Source organism: Phyllostomus discolor, chromosome 4, assembly GCF_004126475.2.
Source record: "Phyllostomus discolor isolate MPI-MPIP mPhyDis1 chromosome 4, mPhyDis1.pri.v3, whole genome shotgun sequence".
Lineage (NCBI taxonomy): Eukaryota > Metazoa > Chordata > Mammalia > Chiroptera > Phyllostomidae > Phyllostomus > Phyllostomus discolor.
In genome coordinates, this window is record NC_040906.2 from 15341838 (window position 1) to 15365025 (window position 23188).

The 23188-nt window shown below is 58.7% G+C and overlaps 1 protein-coding gene across 12 annotated transcripts in view; it reads left to right on the forward strand.

The window, feature by feature from the left end:
- Positions 1 to 5659: 5659 nt before the first annotated feature.
- Positions 5660 to 23188, forward strand: part of TNS1 (tensin 1) — a 183928-nt gene continuing 166399 nt past the window's right edge. For 11 of the 12 annotated variants that reach the window (XM_036022867.1, XM_036022864.1, XM_036022870.1 and 8 more), the window contains exon 1: positions 17367 to 17481. Coding sequence is in view for 1 of the 12 variants with exons in the window: in XM_036022866.1 (XP_035878759.1) it covers positions 5775 to 5807; positions 17367 to 17481 (148 nt within the window). In the remaining 11 variants the exon portion in view is untranslated. Of the gene's footprint in view, positions 5808 to 17366; positions 17482 to 23188 lie in introns of those variants that run through there. The other variant, XM_036022866.1, reaches the window with a different exon arrangement.

Sequence of the window (23188 nt, forward strand, 5' to 3'; positions counted from 1 at the left end):
TGCTGCGGGGCCTGGATTTTTAGGTTTGAGAAACGGCAGCCGGCAGTGGGACATGGCCAACCAGGACCAGGTCAGTGGTACCCCAGGCCGCTGAGCCATTCCCCCTCCTCATTTGCAGAGGTGGAGGATGACCTAACCTTCTCCCGGGCCAGGATTTGAGCTGGGGGTTGGGGGTGAGGGACCGGATGAGAAGCTGCAGCTGTCTCCCTCCTGCCCTTGAGGGGCCTGCGTCAGGCAGGAAATTAGAGCAGGGGAAGAGATCAAGATCACGGAGTCGGGCTCTGGCAAGGATTTTATAAAAAATGGTTGGGATTGGGCCCAGGCACTGCCCCCACCCAGGGTGCTGCTGGGTGGGGGGTAGGGGAAAGCGATGTGAGTGATATTCCTTCCTGTGTCAACAGGGGAAACTGAGGCTCAGACAGGGCCTGGTTGAAACCTTGCCTTACCTCTCAGGGAACATCTAGTCTGAGGGACAATGACCTTAGTTTTAAACCGGTGATGGGCATGGGGGCGAGGGGCGGGACCTCCCCTACCCACAGGGTGCCTTGGCGGGCTTCAGGGTGAGTGCCCCTCGCTTCGGGTCCTTGCTTCCCACGCCAGGCCCGGTGAGCGAAGCATGCACAGGACTTCAGCCTCCACTCGCCTCCTGGCTGTCCCTTTTTGTGCAGCGAACATCCCGTGCAGGGGTACACGGAGGCTCTGCGCACCCCAGACCTTGAGTGTGCATGGGGGTGGGGAGCAGGGTGAAGCCACCTGGCTTACCTGGAAGCAGGCCCTCTGGGCAGCAGGGTCCAGCCCCTGGCCTCACGCAGGTCCCGGGCCCCAGACCTCGCCCAGACTACGGTTTGTCTCTTGTTGGCTTTTCTAGAGTTACTGGGGAGTCAGTCGGTCTTATCCTGACCCATGGGCAGCACTGTCTGTTGCGTCCCTCTGAGTTTCCCCTGCCCCCACCCCCTGACGCAAGCCAGACCTGGGCCTGAGCAGCTGACTCTTTCCTGAGGCCACAGCCAGCCCTTGGCTAAGGAATGGGGAGGGTAGCTAACACATCGCCACGATATGGGACCAGAACTCCTAGGCCCTGCTGCAGGAGCAGCAGGACAATTCTTGGTTCCTGCAAGATGGGGAATCAAAGGCTCTGGACTCCATTCTCACCCGTATTGGCTGTGTGACTCTGAGCAAGTTGCCGTACCTCTCTGTGCCTCAGTGTCTGCATCTGTGACATGGGAGCTGGTGGGAGGCTTACGGGCAATACCACATTAAGCACCCGGCTAGCGTTTTCCCTGGGGCAGGGGACAGAGGCGCAGAGTCTGAGCGGGCAGAAGAGTAGTTGCCGAGTGCTTTGGTGTCAGATTCCCAGGTCCCATGCTTTGGGCGTGTGCAGTTGGGATGTTGGAGAGGAATCTCAGTGCCAGCTCTGCGCCCTCTTATTTGATGGGAGGCCCCTGGGACTGCTGGGAGGAAGGCTGTGGTGTGTGCAGCCCAGTGCGGAAGGCCGGGGGCTGCGGGACTGGAAGGAGAAAGCTGAGGCATGACTGTGTCTTGCCGAGACTGCACGGCAGGTGCTTAGGAGACAAACCTGGAGTCGCTGAGGAGCCAGTTGGTCTCCTGACCCATGCGGCAGCACGGCCCTTGCTGAACCTCTGTGTCCCCTCCTACCCTTATCCTCTGCCCCAAGCTAGGCCTGGGCCTGGGCAGCTGACCCCTTCCTGGAACTCTTCTTGATCAGCTCTGTGGCCTCGGGCAAGTCCCAGCCCTCTCTGCACCGTGGCATGGTCATCGGCATGGTCATCGGCATGGTCATCAGTGAGACAAGGGGGCTGGCTGGCTGAGGCGAGTGGCGGCCCCAAGGCAAAATCCTCCCAGCGGGCGTGTTTAATTTGGCAGGTAAAATGGTTTAAGAACAAGTCAACACTTTACAATTTGCATTTTTTTCTTATTTTATAGAAAATATTTTATATCACAACGTAATATGGGGCTTCTCCTAAAAGAGCTGATGGTGTGGGCTCCTGTAGCTGCTGGCACAGTGGCTGCCCCCGAGGAGGAGGGCATCCCCTTCAGCTGGGCCTCCCCCCTGCAGGTCCCACAAGACCCCTTGCCTGGTCTTCTCTTTTAACTTCTGTTGGGCCCCTGGGGGCTCTGACTGTGATCCTACTAGTCACCCTGACCTTGACTGCTATCTGAGCTTGGTCCTGTGACCAGTGGTGTCAAGGGAAAGGCTCGAAGCCACAATAAGAGATGGTCTAGACAACAAGAACTTTCTGATGGTCAGGTGTCAAACAATAAGGAAGATACATGGGAGGGAGCTGGCCCTTGGCCTTGGACATCTGCAGCATCACAGAAGGTGGAGCTGGAAGGGACCTTAGGGACCAGCAGCTTGGCCATTTTGCAGGTGAGGAAACTGAGGCCAGGAGAGAGCAGTGCCAGGCTAAGGCTCATAAGGCCGTCCCCTTCCTTCCTGCTCTCCTTCACCCTTTGCTCTGCCTCAGCTCAGCCGGCCTCTGGGCCCAGGGCCAGCCCCAGAGTCGGCAGCCCCGACTGTTTCTTCAGCTGGCTGCTGAGCCAGGGGCTGGAGGTTGGTGGGCGGTAGGTGGGAGGTGCTTTGTGTGCAGAGGGGAGAGTGGAATCAAACATGAACCTACTGTAGCTGTGGCCAGGGCAGTGGGTGGCGTGGCACAGGGTAGCCATGGGTTCTGGCCAGAAATTTCAGCCCAGAAAACCCAGGCAGCCCACCAGCATGTGCCTGATGTCTGCTGTGTGTGGAGCCCCGGTCCGGGTAGCGGTGTGTGCCCCAGGAGGAGCAATACTTCTGGTCTCTGGAGAGTCTGCAGCTTGAGAGAGCTCGGGGTTGGGGGGTCGGGGGTGGAGAGGTGGGTGAGAGATGGTGCTGAAAATGAGTGGGTATTGCAGGCATGTGCAAGGGTGTGCAGGCTAGGTAGGTATTTTCAAGGGGGCCAGAGGAGAAGAGAATGAAGGTTTGGGGCGATAGTAGGTGATAAGAAGAAAATGTGTTAGGACCCACTGATTGACAGGTGGGTCCATTCTGTTTTCAGCCACATCAACCTGCTGCATAGCAGGCTCTGCGGGTGCAAAACACAGGACGTGTCCTTGCCTAAGAAACTCTCTGTGTGTGGATGGGGGAGGGGACCCCAGGCTGCGAAGGATGAATAATGGGTAACAAGCCTGAAACAAGGTCATTATATATGGTTAGCGACACCTCGGGTAGCAGAGTTGAACATTCAGCAGGGGAAATGGTGGTGAGGTAGCAGGAGGGACTTCCGACATGATTGGTTAAGATATAGGAGAGACCTCCACAGTCTTGGAAAAGAGGGATGGAGGCATTCTCGGGTTGGGATTCCTCCAAGAGGACCCCCAGCACCAGGGTCTTCCACTGTCATTTTCACTTCCAGTTGAGAGGACTGGCGGGGGGAGCTGGCCTGGGGATTGCAGTCCCGCCTTGGGCTGTGTGGGAGGCCAGAAAAGTTGGTGTCACCGTGACCCAAACAAGAACGTTGGTCTTCGTCCTTGTTTTCCAGCTTTTCTGGGAAGCTGCAAGGTGATTTCTCAGAACTCCTGAGATGGATGCAGGGTGGAGGCTGGCCGGGCTGGTGGTGGTAGCTCTGGGGGTGGGCTCAGGGGCTCTCAGAGAGGCCATCTGCAAACCAGCCCTCCTTGCCTGCCCTGTGCTCCAGCCGGCGGGGAGAGGGAGGGCTGGTGGGGGTGTCTCTCCGTGGGGGCTGCAGGGCCAGCTTCATGAGGAGCACTGGTCCATTTCAGGGTTGGCAAACTGTCATTTGAGCCCTGCAGGCCCGGGAGGGGGTCCCGAGGGGCACCGTGATCCTGGCGAGGCAAGCAGGGCAGAGCTTTGGCAGCCCTGCAGCTCTGCAGAAAGACCTGGAGAGATAGGAGGAGGGACCCCGATTCTTCGCCCTGTCTCCTTCATCAGAACAAAGACTCTTAACTCAGGCACCTGGGCCAGGCCGGACCAGAATGAGAGCTGCTTGCCTCGGTGTCCTCCCGACGTCTCAGCGTCACTAAGCAACAACGCGCCGGTCATTTGAGCAGTGTGCAGCCTGCGTGACTGCAGGTCACACAGCCTTTCCGCAGATGAAGTGTGAATGTTTCCCTCTCATTCTGGGGTTTCCCAGGTAGAGTTCTTGGCTGGACTGTGGGCCGGGAGCCAGCGCACCTGGCTGGGCAGGTCCACCTGAGGGGAGAGGCCGGTCGCAGGGACCGAACCCTGGGGTTGCACTGTGTGTGGTGCTGACAGAGAGTGACAAGGGCGTGCTCCTGGGTGAGTGGGGGAGAGAGAGAGGCAGGGGGTGTGTGACCGTCGTTCATGTGGCCTGGGGCACGTACAGCACACTCCGGTGTCTGCTAGGGACTCAAACAAGGGGACTTTCTTGCCAAGTTACTCGATCCAAGAGAATGGTCTCAGAGTGCCTAGTCTGGGTGGGGGCCTGTCTACAGCCTTTTGTGTGTTTACGTGAGTTGGACCGTGCGTCCTGGTGTGTGTGTGTGTGTATGTGTCTACAGCAGGGGGTGGGGCCGAGCCCTCTTGCCCTCCCCTGGAAAGCTCCAAAAAACAGAGCTGGTGATTCACCAGCCCCACCCCGCCCTCCCTTGGTCCAGCCTGGCCAGAACTCCAAGAGGAAAGTTTTTTTGAGATGTGTGTATGGGCATCGAGACAATGAGGGCCTGGGCAGATCTTGCTGGATTTCCCTGCAGTGCTGTCTGGGAATACATTTGGAGCCTGCACCCCTTTTCTTCCCACCCTCTAGACCCCAACTGTTGCCCCTGGGCTAAGGGAGGGGGGAGTTGGGAGGGAGGACTGGGGGGCAGGGCAGGGGGACACAGTGGGGAGAAGTGGGCGGTAGAATGGTGGGAGGTGAAAACTGGGCCCCGGGACGGGGAGAGGGAGGTGGAGGAGGAAGTGGGGAAATGCAAACCAAATGTTGGCCCAGGGTACAGTCAAGAAAAACAGACTCTCGCGGGAGCCTGGAGCGGGGCTCCCTTTAGGAAGGGCAGGAAGGGCTGGGACAGATGTTTGGTGAAAAGAAAGAAAGAAGGGAAAAAAAAGGAGTAGGAAAAAATTGGAATGAAATGCACAGCCTGGGGGCTGGGCCATTCTCCTGCAGTCTCAGGCCTGGCTTCTCTTGTGTGAAGGCCTGTAGTTGAGTGTGTGCAAATGAGTGTGTGTTCCCAAGGCAGGAGGGCCTGCGTGTGTACTTGGAGATGGGACAGTGCCGAGGAGCCCCGGGGCGTGCAGCCTGTGCTGTCCCGAGTCTGTCTGTCCGCTCATCAGTGGTTTGGGGGGCAGGGGTCTGCAGGGAGGACAGCAGACTGGGGGTCTGCCAGCATCGGTCCGCAGGCGGGAGAGGCTTCGGCGGCTCACAGGGGTTGTGTGCCTGGGAGAGGGGGGTGCAGGGTCGGGGGTGGCTTGGTGGTGGGGGGGCGTGTCTCTAATAGTTGTCCCTCTGCCCTATCTTCTTCACACCCCCTGCAAAGCAGGGCTTCTGCCCTGCACCGCCACCAGTGGAGCCTGGGAGGAGGGAGGAGACGGGAGGCTGGGACAAGGGGGTGGAGTGGGGGAGAGGAGGAGGAGAAGGAGGGAGGGTGAGCTGGAGGCAGGCAGGGCCAGAGGCCCACAGATGCTGGCTACGCCGGAGCAGCAGCAGCCTGGGACTCAGAGCTTTCTTCTGCTGCTCGAGGGTCTGAGAGCTCAAGAGGGTCGTTTGCAGGCCCCGGATGTGGCCTGAGCTCAGGACCCACCGAAGATGACGTGGATCTGTCTGTCCTGCATGCTCTGGGTAGGTCTGGCTGCTTCAGCTGGGATGTTGCACACCCCCTTACCCCGTTATGCTTAGGCTGAGAGCCTGTGGGGGAGGCCCTGGTTCTGCGGTCAGCACCCCGTCACCCCCCACTGCTCTCCTCACCCCCAGCTGAGTCCAGGAGCTCTAAGTAGAGGGAATCCGCCAGGAAATTTGTTTCTTTTTGGAGCTTCTCCTGCCTCTACCCCCAGCCGCACTCTGGGGTGAAAATGCTTCACCCTTTTACTAGCTCAGCCCAAGAGTGTGAGGAGGGAACAGGGAGATAGTGACCTAGAATATGAAAAAAAGACATGCTGGAGGAGAGTTCTCCCCCGACGCCACCGCTTTTACCCCTTCTAGACCCACTTCCAGCTTCTACCTGCCGCCACCCCTCCTCCATACCCTCCAACCCCCCACGCTGGAGGAAGCCATTGCCCCTTCTTTCTCCCTTCTCGCAGAAAGGAGACGGATTCAGGGAGAAAGACCCAGATTCAGGAAAGTGAGTGTTGGGCGAGGGTGCCTGCGTCGGGGGCGGGCAGGGCCTGGGGTCCCCCGTGATGAGGGTTAAGAGTCTTGAGGCCAGTTCGGGGGAGAGGGGGCTGGGAGAGCGTTGACTGCTGCGGGAGGGGTGGGGGCAGGGACGGGAGACCCCTTCCTTAGAGGGGCTCGGCGGCTGTCTTGGCGAAGGCATGCACGGGGTCAGGGGGTGAGGAAGTCATCCCTGGCCGAGGGTGATGTTGACCTCTGAGAGGGAGGGTGATGGCTGGCCTGGGGGAGGAGGCTGCAGGCCTGGGATCCAGATGTGGCCTTTCCTGCCCCGTTCCCTGTTCCCGCCAGGCCTCAGGAGGGCCCTGTCTCTTGGCCCGGGCAAGCTCAGGCTGACAGTTGCGGGGGATCAGACTTGGGCAGTCCGGAGTGCTTTGGGCAGAGGAGGGAAGGCGAGGGAAGAGCTGGAAGGAGGGGGCTTGGGTGGAGTGTGGGACTTAGGTGCGGGGATGGGTCTGCATAGCAGCTTGGAGGCGGCTGGAATGTTCTGCACGGAGCATGCATCAGTGGTTAGCGGGGCTGGAGTTGCCATCTGTGAAAGGGACCCTTGACCAAGTTCACCTCTCCAGACCCTTCCGGCAGGCTCTGGAAGGCCTGCGGACGGTGCTGGGGGGAGAGGCGGGCAGTGGGGGAGCCCTGCAGTGGACAGGACAGCAGTTAGGCGTCCGGGGTGATGTGCTGCTGTGGGGGGAGAAAGGGCCACTTCAGCGCAGGGGCCAGGGAGAAGCATCTCACCCCACTGGGCAGCCTCCGTTCTGCATGGGCCGAATGAGGACGGTAAGGGCGAGTTGCCTTGAGGGACGCACGAGCGCCCTGAGGACTGCCTGCCCTGCCCCAGAGCTGGGAGAGGGTGCTGGGGGCCCAGGGCAGGTGTGGGTGCTGACACTTTGGGCTTCTCTAAGCCTCTCCACTCGCTCCTTTTCCTACATTCTCTCCTAGTGCCACCGGGCCCCTCCCCTCACCCCCAGCCCCGTGGAACAGCTTAGCGGGTACTTCCCTTATGGGGACGGAAAGAGGCCGGTGGGAGTGGGCTGGCAGAGAGGGGTTGTGCCCGTCGCCAGGGTGAGCCAGAGTTTGGGGCAGTGAGGACTGGACAGGTCTGGGGCACAGCGCTGTCCAGGTCAAGGTTCTTGTCCTCTCCTCCAGTTGCCCAAGGCAGGACCAGCCACCTCCCTCCCTCCTGGGTGGGCCTTGGGGGTGGTGTATGTTTGTGGCAGGGCGTATATAGACGGAATCAATTATGGAAAGGGGGCACGGAGGCCCTGGAGACTTTGCCAAGGGGCCGTTTCTGCCTGGAGAGGCACCTGGTGGTGGGGAGTGAGTGGACTTGGACACCAGGCCGAGCTGGGCCCATCCTAGTTCCGTCACTGACCAGATGGGAAGCCTTGGGTCACCCACGTGTCCTCTTGAACTTCGGTTCTCTGATCTGCACGGCGGGGAGAATGATACACACCTCCCACGGGGTGGGGACAGAGCTAACGTGTGCCCAAAGACCAGGTACCCAGGCGCACAGTAAGTGCTCGGTAAATGCTGGGACGCCCATCCCACTACTCTGCGACCTACTGTCGGGCTCCCCGGTGTGCCAGATCTCGTGGGGGGGAGGGTGTCCCTGGGATGGGCAGTATGGGGCAGGGCACCCCCTCGGAGGCTCCTCACTGCCCAGGGACTCTGCCCAGCTCTTCTGGGGCCAAGAACTAGCTGGGCCCGTGGCCTCAGGGAGGTAAACTGAGGCAGGGCCTGGAAGAGCTAGGTCTTGAGCCCCAGTGTGAGCGTGTGTGTCTGTGTGTGCACGTGTCCCTGGGCGGGGACAGCCGCCAACGCTGCATGCAAGTCATGTGTCTGTAGCGCGTAGTTTTAACAAGCTCTAGGAAGAAAAAGCACATTATCAGCCGAGGAGCGTAGGGATATATTATGCCTAACTTGATTTTCTCAGCAATTGCTCCCATTTGCTATTACATATTCAAGCATGGTTTATTTAGAAAATAATTACATGCCTTTTAATCAAGGCTTTTTTGGTGTCGTGCCGGTGGCGTTAAGAGCTGCAGGCTCCTCCTTTCGGAGGGGCTCGCCCTGTTCTGAGGAGCCAGGGTTAGGGCGGGGCAGAAGGAGCCACAGGGCGGAGAACAGCCCTGCCCCTGCCCCGAGCAAGGCGCACGGCCTTGGGCCGGTCACTGGACTTTTCTGGACCTCGCCGAAGCTTGGATGTTGTCCTGTGAGGCCACTTCCAGCTGCAGACAATGAAGTGCTCTCTTTCCTGGAGTTGGTGTCCTTCCCGGGGTTAAGCACACATGTTTGTCAGAAGATTCCTGGGGTGCAGTTCCTGCCATGTTGACCCCACTCTGACCCCTTGGCCCTGACCTCATTCTCTCTGGAGTTTTATTCATCTGTGAGGGCTGTGTCCACCCGGGGCCTCCTGACCGTGGTTTCGGGAGCTAAGCCAGGCTGCATGTCACTCACCAGGGTCTGACATAGAACCTTCCTTTTGCAAAGTCTTTCAAAATGATGGTGGAGGCACGAAGTCAGAAAGAAATAGTGCACTGTGTTCCAGCAGTGTGCAGAGCGGGTACAGCGTGTTGGCTGAGAGTGGGGTGCCTGGCTTTCCTCCCGGCCTCTCCACGTGGTGGCTGTGTGATCTTAGGCAAGCGGTTAACATCTCTGTGCCTCACTTTTTCCGCCTGCCTATAGGGGCGGCAGGTTTCAAGTGAGCTCATGCACGTGCGCATTTAGGATAGTGTCTCACACAGTAAGAGCCTGAGAAAGGGCAGCGCTTAGGATGCGATGCATAGTTTTAAGGCTGCACAGTAAATCAGAGTGAGACCCAGGATCCTGGTCTCCTGCCTCCCCATCCGGGGCCGTCCCTTCTGGCAGTGCTTCCGGGCGGGGCCTGTCGGGCCAGCGCGAATGGGGTGGCTGGCGAGGGTGGTGTGGAGGCCCAGGAAGGCAGGCCTTCTGCGGGCAGTGTGCATGCGCGGTGGTCTGAGCTCAGCCTTGGAAGTGAGCCTGCCTGGGCCCAAACCCGGGCTCTGCCACTTAGTAGCTGTGTGGGGGCAGTTACTTAACCTCTCTGGGCCTTGCCTGTGTACAGTTTCACTTCTGGGACAAACAGGGCTGGTTAGTTCCAGTCTCCAGCCGTGGTGAAGGGGACCCTTGCTCAAGGCCACACGGCTGCTGGGCTCCTGGAAAGATAGAGCACTGGGGCTCTGGGCTGAGGGGGTGCTGGGGAGCGACCCAGGGACAGGGACAGGGTGTTGGGGAAGGACCGTGTGGAGGAAACCGTCCAGGCACCCGGCCGCCTGAGGACCCACCTCTGGACCCACCTCTGGACCCATCTGTCCACCTCACAAGTGACTATGGAGCGCCGACGTTCTTCAAGAGGCTCCCAGTTGCTGGGCTGATGGTTAGGATAAGATGGGTGTTACCGAGAGGGAACCTGAGGGGACATTTAAGGGGGCACCTAATCTGGATTGGGGGAGAGAAGGTGTATCAGGGGACACCTCTTGTAGGTGAACTTAAAAATAGATCCAAAGGTGAAAGGCGAGAACTCGGACATCCAGGTTCAGGAAGTGACCTTGACTGAGGGTGGGTAAGATGGGTTGCGCTGGTCAGTGGATGGCCTCTGGGCAGAGGGGCACTGGCGCTGTGGCCGTCAGGTGCTCTCGAGACGGCTGCCGATGGGCAGCTGTTGACATGCTGTGGGGAGTGGCGGCAGTGCAGGGACTTGGGACCTTGCCTCGGACAGACCTGGACTAGAACCTGTGCACCATCCTGCCTCGCCCGTGTGTGTGTGCGTGTGTGTGTGTGCGTGTGTGCACATGCGCGCCCCCCAGAGCAAGTTCCTCAGCCTCATGGCAGGACGTTGTGACGAGCCAGTGAGGGACCAGTGCCAGCCTCTCGCCGTGGCGCCCAGCCCATTAATGAGGCTCATGCTATCCCCTCTCTGAGCCCTCCCACTCCAGGAGATGATTTCACTTTTGGGCACAAAAAGGGACTTGGGACTTCTTGCTCAGAAATGTTGGGACGTGGTTTATGAAGGAGCCAAGCGTGGGGGTGTGGAGAGGGAGAGAGGAGGCAGGCTGATGGAGAGAGCTCCTCCAGCTCAGGAACGCAGTCACCGGATGGAGTCCTGGGCTCCCCACGTCCCCGAGTGCCCCTCCGTCACACGGGGAGGGACCCGGTCAGTGCCGCTGTTGGCCCTCTGCCCTCCCGGGGAGATCCAGGGCTTCTCTGCAGTCAGGTGAGGCCAGTACCCGGTGTCTGTAGCCAGTGAAGCAGGTGTCCCTGTGTTCTCTCCCCTGAGGGCAGGTCCGTGGGAGCGGGGCGTGATTACACTGGGGGCCATTGGATTCACGCTGCTGGACTTGTTTGGGAAACACGCCGTTCTGGGACACGGGGGACGAGGAGCAGAAGTGTGTGCCGACAGGGCCGCCCTGTGGGCTAGTGCAGGGCACACACAGAGTGACAACACGAAACACTGGCCACGCTGTGTGTCAGGTGCTACTTTTGGGGCATTACCTGCTCCGCCCCTCGCAACCACCTGTGGGTTATCAGCCTGTTTACTGGATTGGTAAAGTGAGGCACACAGGGCTGAGGCAGCTGGCCCGGGGTCCCCTAGCTCTGTGTGGGGGACAGGGGCGAGGCACCAAGAAGGCATTCCTGAGGAGAGGAGGGGACACCTGGGGGACTCTGAGCTGGATCATGAGGACGTGACCGGACTGCTGCAAATGGAGGGACATTCTGCAAACCAGCCTGGGCTCTACAAAAACATCAGCTTCATAAAAGAAAAATCAAAGGGTGGAGAGTTCTGGATTGAAGCGGGTGGAAGAAACCCAGCAACCAAAGTAAGGCGGGACCTTGATTGGGTCCCCAGTCCAAACTAAAAACCAAACAAAGGCCCGACTCTAATGGGCCCTACTGGGGTGAAAGGAGGAGCTAGACGTGACGGAGTGCTGGAGAGCAGTGTGGCGCTGGCGTGGAGTTTCCCCGAGTGTGAGGGTGAGACTGGGCGTAGGCCAGGGCCAGAGATACAGAGAGAGCGGGCCATGTGGCAGAAGGTTAACAAGCCGTGAATCTAGCGAAAGGCATGTGCCAGTTCATCTTTTCAGGGACGTTGACCTTTTAGAAACAAAAAAGAAGACAGCAGTGCGGATATTGACTCCGATGACGGTGGTGGTGGTGAGGGGGAGGGACTGGCAGGAGCTCCCCCAGGGGATGAAGTTTGAATGAGGCCTTGCAGGACACCTAGAAACTTACCAGCTGAGGGGGGAGGACGCGCTTTCTGGGAAGAAGGGACAGCAGAGCGGAGGCTCAGAGGGGGGTGCAGGCCAGGGAGTGGGGCCTGGGGGTTGAGATTCCCGGGGGCTGGGTGTGCACCAAGGCAGCTTCCTGCACTGGCTGGCTGGCCCCGGGAGCGCAGGTCTTCTCCTGGATGTGAGGGTAGCACGGGAGCCTCTGGGGCGAGCAGTGGTGTCAGTAACCTCAGAGAGCTGTGTTCCTCAGGGGCCGTGCAGAGGCCGCGTGGGGAGGAGGGGCCCAGCGCTGGTGGGTCCTGGAGGCTCTGCCGCAGCCGCCCCGGGCAGGAGGGACAAGGCCTGCAGTAGGGCAGAGGCAGTGGAATGAAAAAGCACGGGAGGGCCAAGAGAGTGTTTAGGAAACAAAATTCACACCGTCTGGCAACTGGTTGGACTGGAGGGTGGAGGGCTGGGAGGGGTTGAGTGTGATTCAGAGTTTTCCACCCCGAGTGACCGAGAACACGGGCAGGACATTAGGTGGCCAGGGGACAGTGTGTGGGGGTGGGAGGGTGAGGAACTTCATTGTGTACTCAGAGATGACGTGGCGCTGAGGGTAGCTTGCCTTTGAGGGGCTCAGGGGACTCCGGGATGCCAGCTTACAGCTCCACTGGGAGTCCAGGTCTTCTCCATAGAAAAATGATGGCCAAGGCGAACCAGGTCCTTGCATCCCAGCCCAAGGTGACGAGACCCTGAGAGGAGACGTGGAGGAGTGGAAGGCCAGGAGGCAGGGGGAGGGCGGAGCTGACCCGCCAGGGCCGTCCTAGGCCTGCGTTTTAATGACTCTCTTTCACAAGGCTCTCTGGCTCGCAGACTTCTGGCCTCTGGCCACATCCCCCATGGGTCCTTGTGTTGGGCACAGGGAGCCGAGTGCGGGCAGGACTGGGGAAGTTCCTTGGAGAGGAGGCAGGAGCTCCTGAGCCAAAGGACCACTAGGGTTATCACCCTCTCCACACCCACCCCGACTCAGCTCCGCCCCCACGGGGCAGGGAGGGACCGTCAGCCTTTCCCATCGCAGGGCCTTGGCGAGAGTCAAGGCTGTCCCAGCCAGATGTGTCACACCCTCTGGCTGGGAGTGCGTCGTGCATCAGGCAGGCAGGCAGGCCGCTTGGCAGAGTGGAGCCTGGGAGGGAGGGGATCTCCCGAGGGCCAGGAAAGCCCTCTGACGCTGAGTGGGCCTGTCACAGGGCCAGCGCTCTGGGCTGAGAGGATGGGGCTGGGACCACTTTCCTTGTCTGGGCTCTGGCTCTGGAGGGAGGGGGGCATTGGAGAGACCCAGCAGCTTCTTCTGTGGCAGTGCCGCCTCTGCCCCTCCATTTCCCCGGGTCCGTTGGGAGTTAATCCAGCAGAGAGGCGCTGGGAGCGCTTGGTGAGGCTGTCTGCCGCTTGTCAGGAAAACGACGGTCATTGCCACAACAAGCCACGGAGCCGTGCGCTTTCCGGGCTCACTCACACCCTCTGCCCCAACCTGCAGAGCCGCCCTGAGCCCTGAGCGAGGGCAGGCTAGCCACCAGGCCCAGCTTCCCTGTTTCATCAGGATCGAACACACGGTTGTTGGGAAGTCCTTCCCAATGGTGGTGCCTCCTGACAGCTTCTGCCCGCTGGGCTTTGTTTTGCCTCTAGTGACTTCACTGATCGCTTCTGGGGCTTTCTTACAACGACAGCCTCTTCAGGTATTTGAGGATAAGAGGCTCAACCAGCCTAGACTTCTCCAGCCCCCTGGATCCCTTCAGACCCGTGAGGGTGACTCTTCCAACAAGATCACCGGCCACTCCCTGTGAAACCTGGGGAAGCCAGAACTGGGCAGAGCCGAGGTTACAGCCTGGGGCCGCTTGCCTAGGGGTGGCTGAGCCCATCTCCTTTCTGCCACCAGGGTTCTAGCCTCCCGTGGAAGGGTGATACCTGGTGGGACATCCCATTCCCTGCAAACATCAGCGTGTCCTGTGCACAGCTACCCCTGCCCCTCCACCTCAGGCTGGCCCCCTTTCCCCTGCTCCGTCCGCCCCCCTCATTTTTGTGTGGGGATTGTGAGGCCACAGATGTTCTCAAGGTCATCAGCCTAGAAAGCAGATCTCTGGACTCCCATGCTACCATCCCCTGAACCAGAGGGTAGGAGCTGGTGGGAGCCAGGGGCAGCAGTGGGCTGGGCCAGTGCCCAGGGGCTGCCTGTAGGGGCTGTGAGCAAGGCCAGAGAGCGGATCTGAAACCCTGTTTCTGCTCTCCAAGCCCATGCCGGGAGGGGCTTTGTACACTGAGATTTTATGGAGCTAGGCAGGCAAGCCCTGGGCCCGGGGGGGGGGGGGGGGGGAAACCCCGGGTGTTTGCCTGTTAGCATGGAAGGCTCCGCCTGCTCCCCATCTGTTTACTGGGCAGCTGGGACCCTCTTTCGTGAGATTCCGCTGCTTCAGCTACGCTTTGGGGAGGAGGCCTCTCTCCCTGGGCCTTGGAGGAAGGGCTGGATTTGGGGTGTAGGCAGAAAGTCTGGGGTGTAAGCTGGAACAGGGCGTTCTGCCTGACTTAGTGGGGTGGGAGAGGCAGGCTTGGAGGCGCCAGGCTAGGGCTGAGATGACTGGGCTATCGGACTTCCTGCCTGCCTCCCCATACAGGCCCTAAATCGAACTTCAAGACCCCTCCCTGCCCCTCCTCCCACCCTATGCCTGGGCTGTTGCCATTGACATTGGGCCGGCCCTGTCCCTGGAATGCCTGCGACAGAGATCCTCCAGAAGGCTGCCGGCTGGGAACTGAGATGGGAGAACAGGCAAGGTGAGACCTCAGAACGGAGGGGACTCTTCTGCCCCTCCTTGAGGCATGTGGACCCTGAGTGAGGTCCAGAGCTGGGCAGTGCCCCATCCCCCCTACCCTCACCCCACCCTTAGAGCATGCTGGAAGCGCCGCCACTCCTAAAACCCAGCTCTCTGGAATCTCAGAACCCAGACCTGCTGCCTGGCCTACCCACCAGGGGATGATGCTGGGCTCCTGGCACCCACACCTGTCTCTGTCACCCTCTGCTCCCTCCACCTCTGCCCTGGGCTTTGCCTCTGCTTCCTCCTGCCTCCCACCATCTCTAGCTGTCTGCCTGTCTCTAAATTTTGAGACGCTATCGAAGTTCAGAAAAGTTGCAGATACAATGCAAAGACCTTTTTCCCTGAGCTGTTTGAGGGTAAGGGGCTGCCACGATGCCCACCACCCCTAAATAATGTCCTGGTTTTCCCACAAGGACTCTCTTCTACCTAACCCAACACAGCCATCAAAGTCGGGAAACGAACGTTGATGCGCGACCACCGTCTCATCCTCAGACCCCACTGAAGTGCGGCCAGTCCTGTCCCATGGCCAGCGCTGCCCTTCCCGGTCGAGAACCAGCCCCTGCATTGGGCTGTCGTGTCTCCTCAGTCTCTTTCAGTCTGTACATCTCCTCGGTCTTCCCTTGACTTTCATGACCTTGTCACTTTTGAAGATCCCAAGCCATGCAATTGGTAGACGGTCCCTCAGTTTGGGTTGGTCCGCTGTTCCCGCACGCACGATTAGATTAGATTGGGCAGGAAGGTCGCTATGTGGAGTTCTCTGTGCAGACCCTCCCGCGGCGCATCCTCTCCGCCCCTCCTGTTACTGGGGATGTTAACTTTGATCTCTTGATTGAAGTGGAGTCTGCCGGGAATTTACAAGTGCGATGTGGGGAGGTGCTTTGAGACTTGTAAATACTCTGTTCCTCCTCTTTCAATTCATTCAGTCATTTCAGGAACCAGAGTGGGTTCATTTAAGCCATTCCTGTCATTATGCATTTTGAGGCTCTGATCTTCCTAGATTTAGCCTTTGGGGGTCCCTTCAAGTTGGCTCCTGTGTCCTTTTGTCTGTCTGCTCTCCTTTGATTCTCGGGTTCCCTTTACAGCCTCTGTGCTTCCATCTAATCTGCCGCATTGTCTGTGTGGGCTTGTGGGGAGCGCTCTTTGTCTCTGCTTTTATCTCGGTCTCCCTGCCCCTCTCCATCTGACTCCCTGTGGCTTCTCTCCGTCTGTCTTTTTGTCTCCGTCTCTGTCCGCTCTGTCTTTGTCTCACCTCTTCTCTCCCTCCCTCTCTCCCTATGTCCTTCTGTCTGTGTGCCTGTCTGCTCTCAGCCTCTCTATCTCTGTCTCTTGGTCACTCTGGATTTCAGTCTTTCTCTCCCTTTGTTTTTCTCTCCGTGCGTCTCATGGCTCACTCTCTTGTCCCAGACTCATCACTGTGGTGTCTTCGGATAAGAGTTCCGGACATGCTGGGTTTGTGGGAGACTGTCACCCTTCCCGCTCTGGACACACACAGGTTTGCCCCTCTGGCCCCTGTCTCAGAGCTAGGAGGCTCTGGGGCGGGGTGTGAGAGGGGCACTTGGAGGAGCAGAGCCCGCTCCCAGGAACTGCAGGTCTGCAGTCGTGTCTCTGTGTGTGCCCAAGTGCGTGCAGATGGGCAAACGGAGTCAGGATGCTCTGTCGGGGAGGGAGAGGGAGGAGCGGTCTGTGTTCTGCTGGCCCCTGCTGCCGGAGCAGGGAAGTGAGCCAGGTTAGACACCAGAGTGGGGCGCCTAGGAGAGGAATGGCACCCGCAGGCAGGGACGACTTCTCTGGGCAGCCCTCTCAGGGGGGGACCTCTGCCAGCCCATGCCTGGGCTGGGGGCTGTAGTTGCAGGGAGGGTGATTGTAAGCAGTGTGGGTACAGGGCTTTGTGCCTGGAGTGTGTTCCCCTGCATTGTTCCAAAGGACAGATTGTCAGAGCTCGAGGGGTGTGGCACCCTACCTCGAGATGTCCAGAAGAGGAAACTGAGGCCATGGTATTGCAGGAATGGGGGGCTGGAGGGTGACTGGCCCAGGAGGTTACGGTGGGTCAGATACAGAGAAAGCCTGGACAACCACCCTGCCTCTCATTTCATGTGTGTAGTGGTGTAGCTTTAAATAGGATATTTAACATCAAGATTTTCCTAATGCGAAGAATAAAAAATAAAACTAAGGATGGAAAAAGCCTTCTGGGCTGGGTCGGGGGATGGCAGTGAGGATGAGAGACAACGGAGGGACAGGGCGTTCCGTGCCCATGGGTTAAAACGTTAAAGACTATCAACAGTAAATGGGTAAGAGAATTAGCTCTATGCACCCAGTGGAATACTGCACAGCAACAAAAAGGAAGGAGCTACCGCTCTGTGTAACCAACCACATGGATGAAGCTCACAGACAGGCCGAGTGGAAGAAGCCAGACATAAGAATACATGCTGTATAATTCTATTCACAAGAAGTTTAAAGATCTGTCCAAATCAGTCTTCGGTGATGGGAGTCACAGTTGTCTTTACCTCAGGGGATGTTGACTAGGACCTCCACAAGGGAGCCTTTGTGGGGGTGCTTATATGGGCATAAATGTGTGAAGTTGTATCGAGCAACACATTTAAATGCATGCACTTTGTTCCTGAAGTAAATAGAAAAGTGGTCGAGAAACCACGGGGGTCCCGTGATCCCGGGGTGCTGGGGTGTCCAGGTGTCATCTGGCCCCCAGGACTTGGACCCCACCTGGGGGTCTGGGTCCCCCCACAGCGGGGGAGGGTCTCTCTCTTTCTCTGGGTGCTTCCTTCCAGAAATGAGCTCAGGCCTTCCACACCCAAAGCGGCTCCTGCCTTGTCCCGAACCCTTGCCCGTCTCTTCTCCAGAGCCCCTGCCCCTTTGCTTCAGCCCCAGCCTCCTGCCCAGGCCTGATCATTGTGCCTTCCCCCCCGCAGCCAGAGGATCTGGAGGCCCCCAAGACGCACCACTTCAAGGTGAAGACCTTCAAGAAGGTGAAGCCCTGTGGCATCTGTCGGCAGGTCATCACCCGGGAGGGTTGCACCTGCAAAGGTGAGCAGCCAGTGGGCTGGGGGCATGGGCGCACGTCTTCATGGGACTGGAGGTGGCCTGAGGCCAGGCCAGGCTGGACTTGGTTTTGTGGGTGTCTTTGGGGTCCTGATCTGGTGCCTCATCTCATTTGGGGGGGCGATGCGAGGCACACCGGATGGCAGGAATGTGGACGTGTGTGGCTGGCACATGGCAGGTGAGGGGTGGCATGGAAATGGCATGTAGCTTGTCTGTGTGGATGACTGGTATAACGTGGATGGCATGAAGAAAGTATATGGATGGCATACAGATGGTCTGCGAATGGCATGTGGAAGGTATATGGATAGTATGTGGTGATATGTGGAAACGTGTGGATAGTATGTGCCAGCATGTGGAAGGTGTAGGGATAGTGCGTGATGATATGTGTAAAGCATGTGGATAGTATGTGTTGGCACATGGAAGGTGTATGGATAGCATGTGGTGACATGTGTACAGCATGCAGACAGTATGTATTGGCACATGGAAGGTGTATGGATAGTATGTGCCGACACGTGGAAAGCATGTGGACACTATGTGTTGGTATGTGGAAGGTGTATGGATAGTATGCGATAGCATGTGGGAGGCATGTGGGGGCATGTAGATGACACACAGAGGTCATTTGGTTAGCATGTGGATGGTGTGTACCTGGCACTGGGAGTATTACAAAGACACCAAGCTGCAGTCCCCCCCTTGTGGCAGTTTAGGGATGAGTTTGAGGGGTCCCAAGTCAGACTTGAGGGGGGGCCTGCTGGCTGCCAGGGTTTGTCAACCATTGTTTTCATACGCTCCTAGGACAGCCTGGGGTTTGGCTGTTTGCCAGAGAAGCCGGTGTCTTGTCCCACATCACAGTGAAGTCAGCAGGAGGCCGCCACACCTGGCCTTGGTGATGGACGCCATCACCCTCCAGGCGCCCCACCTCACCTCATGCCCCCTTTCCTTCACCCCCACCTCCCATCATTCGCCAGGACCCCCCAACACAGCCTGAGTCGCCGCGCTTCTCTGCAGCCATTCCAGGCTGCCGGCACTTCTCACCTGTGTGACTGGCCTCAGCCCCTTTGCCTCCCGTTTCCTGACCCACACGCTCCAGTCCGCCCTCCATGCCGGCTCGCAGCGGGACTCCATGGAGGTCTAGTTGTGCTGGTTCCCTGGCGGAGCCTTGGGAGCCCCCACTACCCTCCAGACAGAGTACAGGGCCCTCCCCGTGGCTGTGAGGCCCGGCAGGACCCCACCCCTTGCCAGCTCTTGTCAACCCATCTCTCCCTGCCCCCAAGTCCAAACCGAGACCTTGGACCTTGTACCGCTGTACCTTGCACAGTTCCCGAAATGCCGAGTATGTCAGGTAGGCCAGAGGGGCCGGGCTCCTGCCTGCCCCGGAACCTTTACTCCACCTGACTCTCTGCTTCTTTCCCTCCGCGCCACGGTCCTGGTGGTTCTGGGAGCCTGGGCATCGGGGCCGAGTGAACAATTCTTGAAGCACTTACTATTAGATGGCTCGAGTGCACTGTCTCGTATATGGCTCAGGGTGCCTGGAGGGCGCTGGTGGCACCCTCTCTCACAGATGGGGAAACCAAGGCTCAGAGTCAGTCAGTCTCTCGCCAAAGCACACAGCTGGCCGGGTCAGTGTAGGGTTGTCAGGGGGCTGTGCTCTCTGGGGGAGGGAAGGCTTCCAGACCAGGCGTTTCAGCTGGGTGTCGGAGGATGGACTGGGTGGACGGAAGTGTGTGTGAGTGTGTGTGTGTGAATGTGCACGTGGAGGGCATTCCAGGCTAGGCCTGCTATAACCAAAGGGCAGAGAGAAGTTTATAGTCCTTAACGGAAGAAGGGTAGAGTTTAGGGGGCCAATGGGAACTTTTGTAATTCCAAAATCGGCCGCATGGTGTCACCCTCCTCCTAGGAGTTCTGATTGGGTCAGGTTGTGGTTTAGGGTGGGAGCTGGGAGAAGTCTGGGAGAAGGAAGGAATTGCTGAGGGCAGGGTTTAAAAAGATTTTGTTTTTGCTTGTACTACCACCGCACCCCAAGAACCTGCTGACCCTCCCCCCAGTTCCTTCCTTCCTTCCCCAGTGCGCCCTCCCTTCACCCCAGTGACCCGCGCTGCTGCTCTGAAAGGGGGTGGGGTAGAAGGAAGTCCCAGCACACTCCCTGTGAGACCTTGGGGCACGTTGCTGGCCTTGTGTCCTGTGAGAGTCCGTGGTCCGAGGCTCACCCAGTTGACCTGGCCTGATGGCGCGGGTGAGGAGGGAATTTGACCGCAAGTGAATGGAAGGCGCCCAACGTGAGCAGGGCTGACCCCGGTTTCACCCGGTTCGGAGCCTGGCCCTGCCTGCCAGGTGTGAACCAGAGTGGAGGGCAGGTGGCCAGTGGGCTGCCAGGCTGGTTTGGCAGCTCCGGGTGAGTTAGTGAGAAGAGGGAAGAAAGCCCGGGCCACACGGCAGAGGCACCACCAAGTGTCAGGACTAGGCCATGCAAGGGCCAGGGGTCAGCCCAGCAAGAGCGGACAGAAGGCTCCGGGCTTGACTGGCCACATGTGCATCCTCAGCAAGAGGGTTGGGGTCACCAGGCCTGCGGGCAGGGTTGGGGCCACTTGGGCTTACTAGTGGGAGCTGCAGGAATGAGCCAGCTTTCTGTGCTTTGGAACTAGGAGGTTGTGGTGGCACAAGAATGATAGACCCCCTTAGCCATCTGTCTGTCCATCCACCTGTCCATCCACCCATCCATTTACCCACCCATCCACCCATCCATTTACCCACCCATCCACCCACCCATCCACCCATCCATCCACCTATCCATCCACCCATCTACCTGTCCATCCACCTATCCATCCACCCATCCACCCATCCATCCACCCATCTACCCATTCATCCACCCATCTACCCGTCCATCCAGAGGTACCATGTATGGGCTGTTCCTGGATGAGGGGGCAGTTGTGGGCTAAACTCCAGGTCGCATGTTTCTTACCAAGCCCAACCCAAAGGGCCTGTGGGAACTCTCTGAATTAGCAGCCAGGGGTGATGGGTGGGCGGGGTGTATAGCACACCAAACCTCTGGATTTACAGTCTCCACAGGGCCTTGCAATGTTGAGGGAAATTCTGCTGTCAGCTGGGGGCAGAGAGGACACTCTTTTACATCTGGAGAGACTGGGGCATTCATCCCGTCCCCTCCGGCTGGCCTGCTGTACAACCTCGATGGTTCTTCCCCTTCTCCTCCTCCTGCATTTCACTGTTTAATGCAATCTGGCTGCAGGGGGTGGGGTGAGACGGGGGCAGGGAAGGGCGTCGGGGAACCTGAAGTCTAGTCCTGATTCTGGGGACTCAGGGACCAACGAGGCAGACAAAGAACTAAGGTGACAAGACGTGGGTGTAGGTGTGACAGATATATAGGCCAAGAGGTCACCGTGGGACCACTGAGCCCTTTCCTTCCCATACACCACGGGTTAGTAATGAACCCTGTTCTGCATCTCACAGGGGCTGATTGTGAGGAGCACCGAGGTCCTGTGTGCGGCTGTAAGTGGCACTAGTGTTGGGCACTAAGGCGCCCTGTGAGGGAGACAGCGATGGAGGAGACAATGGCAGGAGAAGTGGCCCAGGGCCACCGTTAGTGACCTGGGATCTGTTTCTGGCCTTGCCATTCACGGAGCTGTTGTGACTTCAGATAAATCACTTTGCTGCTCAGGCCTCAGTTTCTTCATCTGTACATGAGGGGCTGCACCAAGCATGCTCGCTGAGGCCCAGAGAGTGGGAGAGCCTGGAAGCGTCCCTTGCTGGCATCTGGGAAGGCTGCATAACGCCCCCCACGGAGGTTGCTGCCTCGCCTGCCTGCACGTGAGCATCCACCTGCCGCTCATGAGCTGAGCCCCTCTAGGCTGGATGCTGGGTGGGAACTGGGGCCGAGGCCCAGTGCCTGACCTGGGAAGGCAGACACGCCACCGGACAGTCACAGAACGTCGTGGCCAAGCTGGCACAGAGGTGTGTGCGAAAGGCTGTGTCTGACTTAGCAGGGCTTTTCCTGTCAGCCTTCAGCAGGGAAGGCTTATATAGGCTGGGTGGTGAGGGGTGTGTAGGAGCTCCCAGTGGGTTTCCCACAGATCCCTGGGGGCCATGCTCTAGGGAGTCCAGGGCCTCGCCCAAGGGCCCTGGCCTCCTGCTGGGCTGAAGCCCAACAGAAGAGACCAGAACACCAGCCTGAGAGCCCAAGGGCTGCCGTCTGGACCTGGATGGAGGCCCAGACTTAGGCTCCTCCCCTTCTCAATGCCTCTGCTGGGCCTGGGCGCTGGGGGCAGTTTCCTCCGTGTGGGAAGCACCTGGGGAAGACAGTCTAGCCCGTGTGGGACAGGCCTACCCGGGTGCTCTCCCTGGCTAGGTTTGGGGAGACCCGGCTTCAGGAGCCCTCTCCCCTGTGTCACTTCACTGGGGACCTCAGGTTCTCCCCTGTGTCCGAGGACCACCTTGGAGTCATCGGAGGCAGCCTTGCTGTGTGACCTTGGGCGAGACACCTCACCTGTCTGGGCCTGGCTTCTCCATTTCTCTAAGTGAGGGGCTGGACTAGATCAGAGGTTCTAAAGGGGGTCTCAGAGAAGCTGTGAGCTTCTCTGGCATTGCTTTAGAGGCCTGAGAGAGTGGGGGGAGGGGGAAATCCAAGGAGTGGCTTAAGGGGCCGGGGCCCTGAAACTCCTGCCCACTTCAGACAGAGCAGCTCTGGTCTCAGGAGTTAAGTACACCCAGGGGCAGGACAGTGCAGTGGTTTCGCACACGGCTTGGATGCCCTGGATTGAAATCCCCAGCGTGCCCCTTACTAGCAAGAACCGAGGCAGATCGCTTGGCCTCTCTGAGCCTTGAGGGCCTCACTTTCCAAATGAGACATGCGACAAACCTCCTTCCCCGGGCACCCGCAGGCATTACATGAGACAGCAGACACGAAGAGGTCAGAACAGAGCCTGGCACATCACAAGCATTTAATAAATATTAACCAGCATCACTGAGACTCCACACAAGAGTTCATCTGTGTGAGAAGGAGGCTGCTGAACTAAAGTTTGGAAAGGACTGGGTGGGATGACCTACCGGTTTCTCCTTGCTGCAAATGCAGAGCCACACCATGCCTGCGCCCCCGGGGCTCCTCGTAGGAGGCAGGGCTCTCCAGGGAAACAGAACCGACGGGACATGTGATGGGTGGATGCACAGATATTTGGTATAAGGAACCGGCTCCTGCAACTGTGGAGGCTTGGCAAGTCCAAGATCTGCAGGTAGGCCGTGAGGCCGGGGATCCAGGGGAGAGCTGCAGTTCAAGCCCAAAGGCAGTCTGCTAAAAATAGCAACAGCAACAAAGCTCTGCTGGCAGAATTCCCTCTCGCTGGGGGAGATCAGTCTTTGTTATATACAGGCCTTCGCCTGATTGGACGAGGCCCACCCACATTATGGACGGTAGAGGCTTTATTCAGTGTTTGCTGATTTAAATGTTGATCTTATATTAAAAATAAAAACCTTCACAGAAACATCTAGAGTAAAGTTGCACAAATATCTGGTGCCATGGCCTAGCCAAGGTGACACATGATTTCAACCAGCACACACCTCCAGGCCCGTCAGGGCAGGGCAGGGCCATGAGGCCCGGCAGGCAGGTGGGCAGCCAGGGAAGGAGCTGAGGTGGACCTGGTGTGTGGGCCTTTATCTCCGGGGGCAGGTGCACACGGAGGCTCTGTGC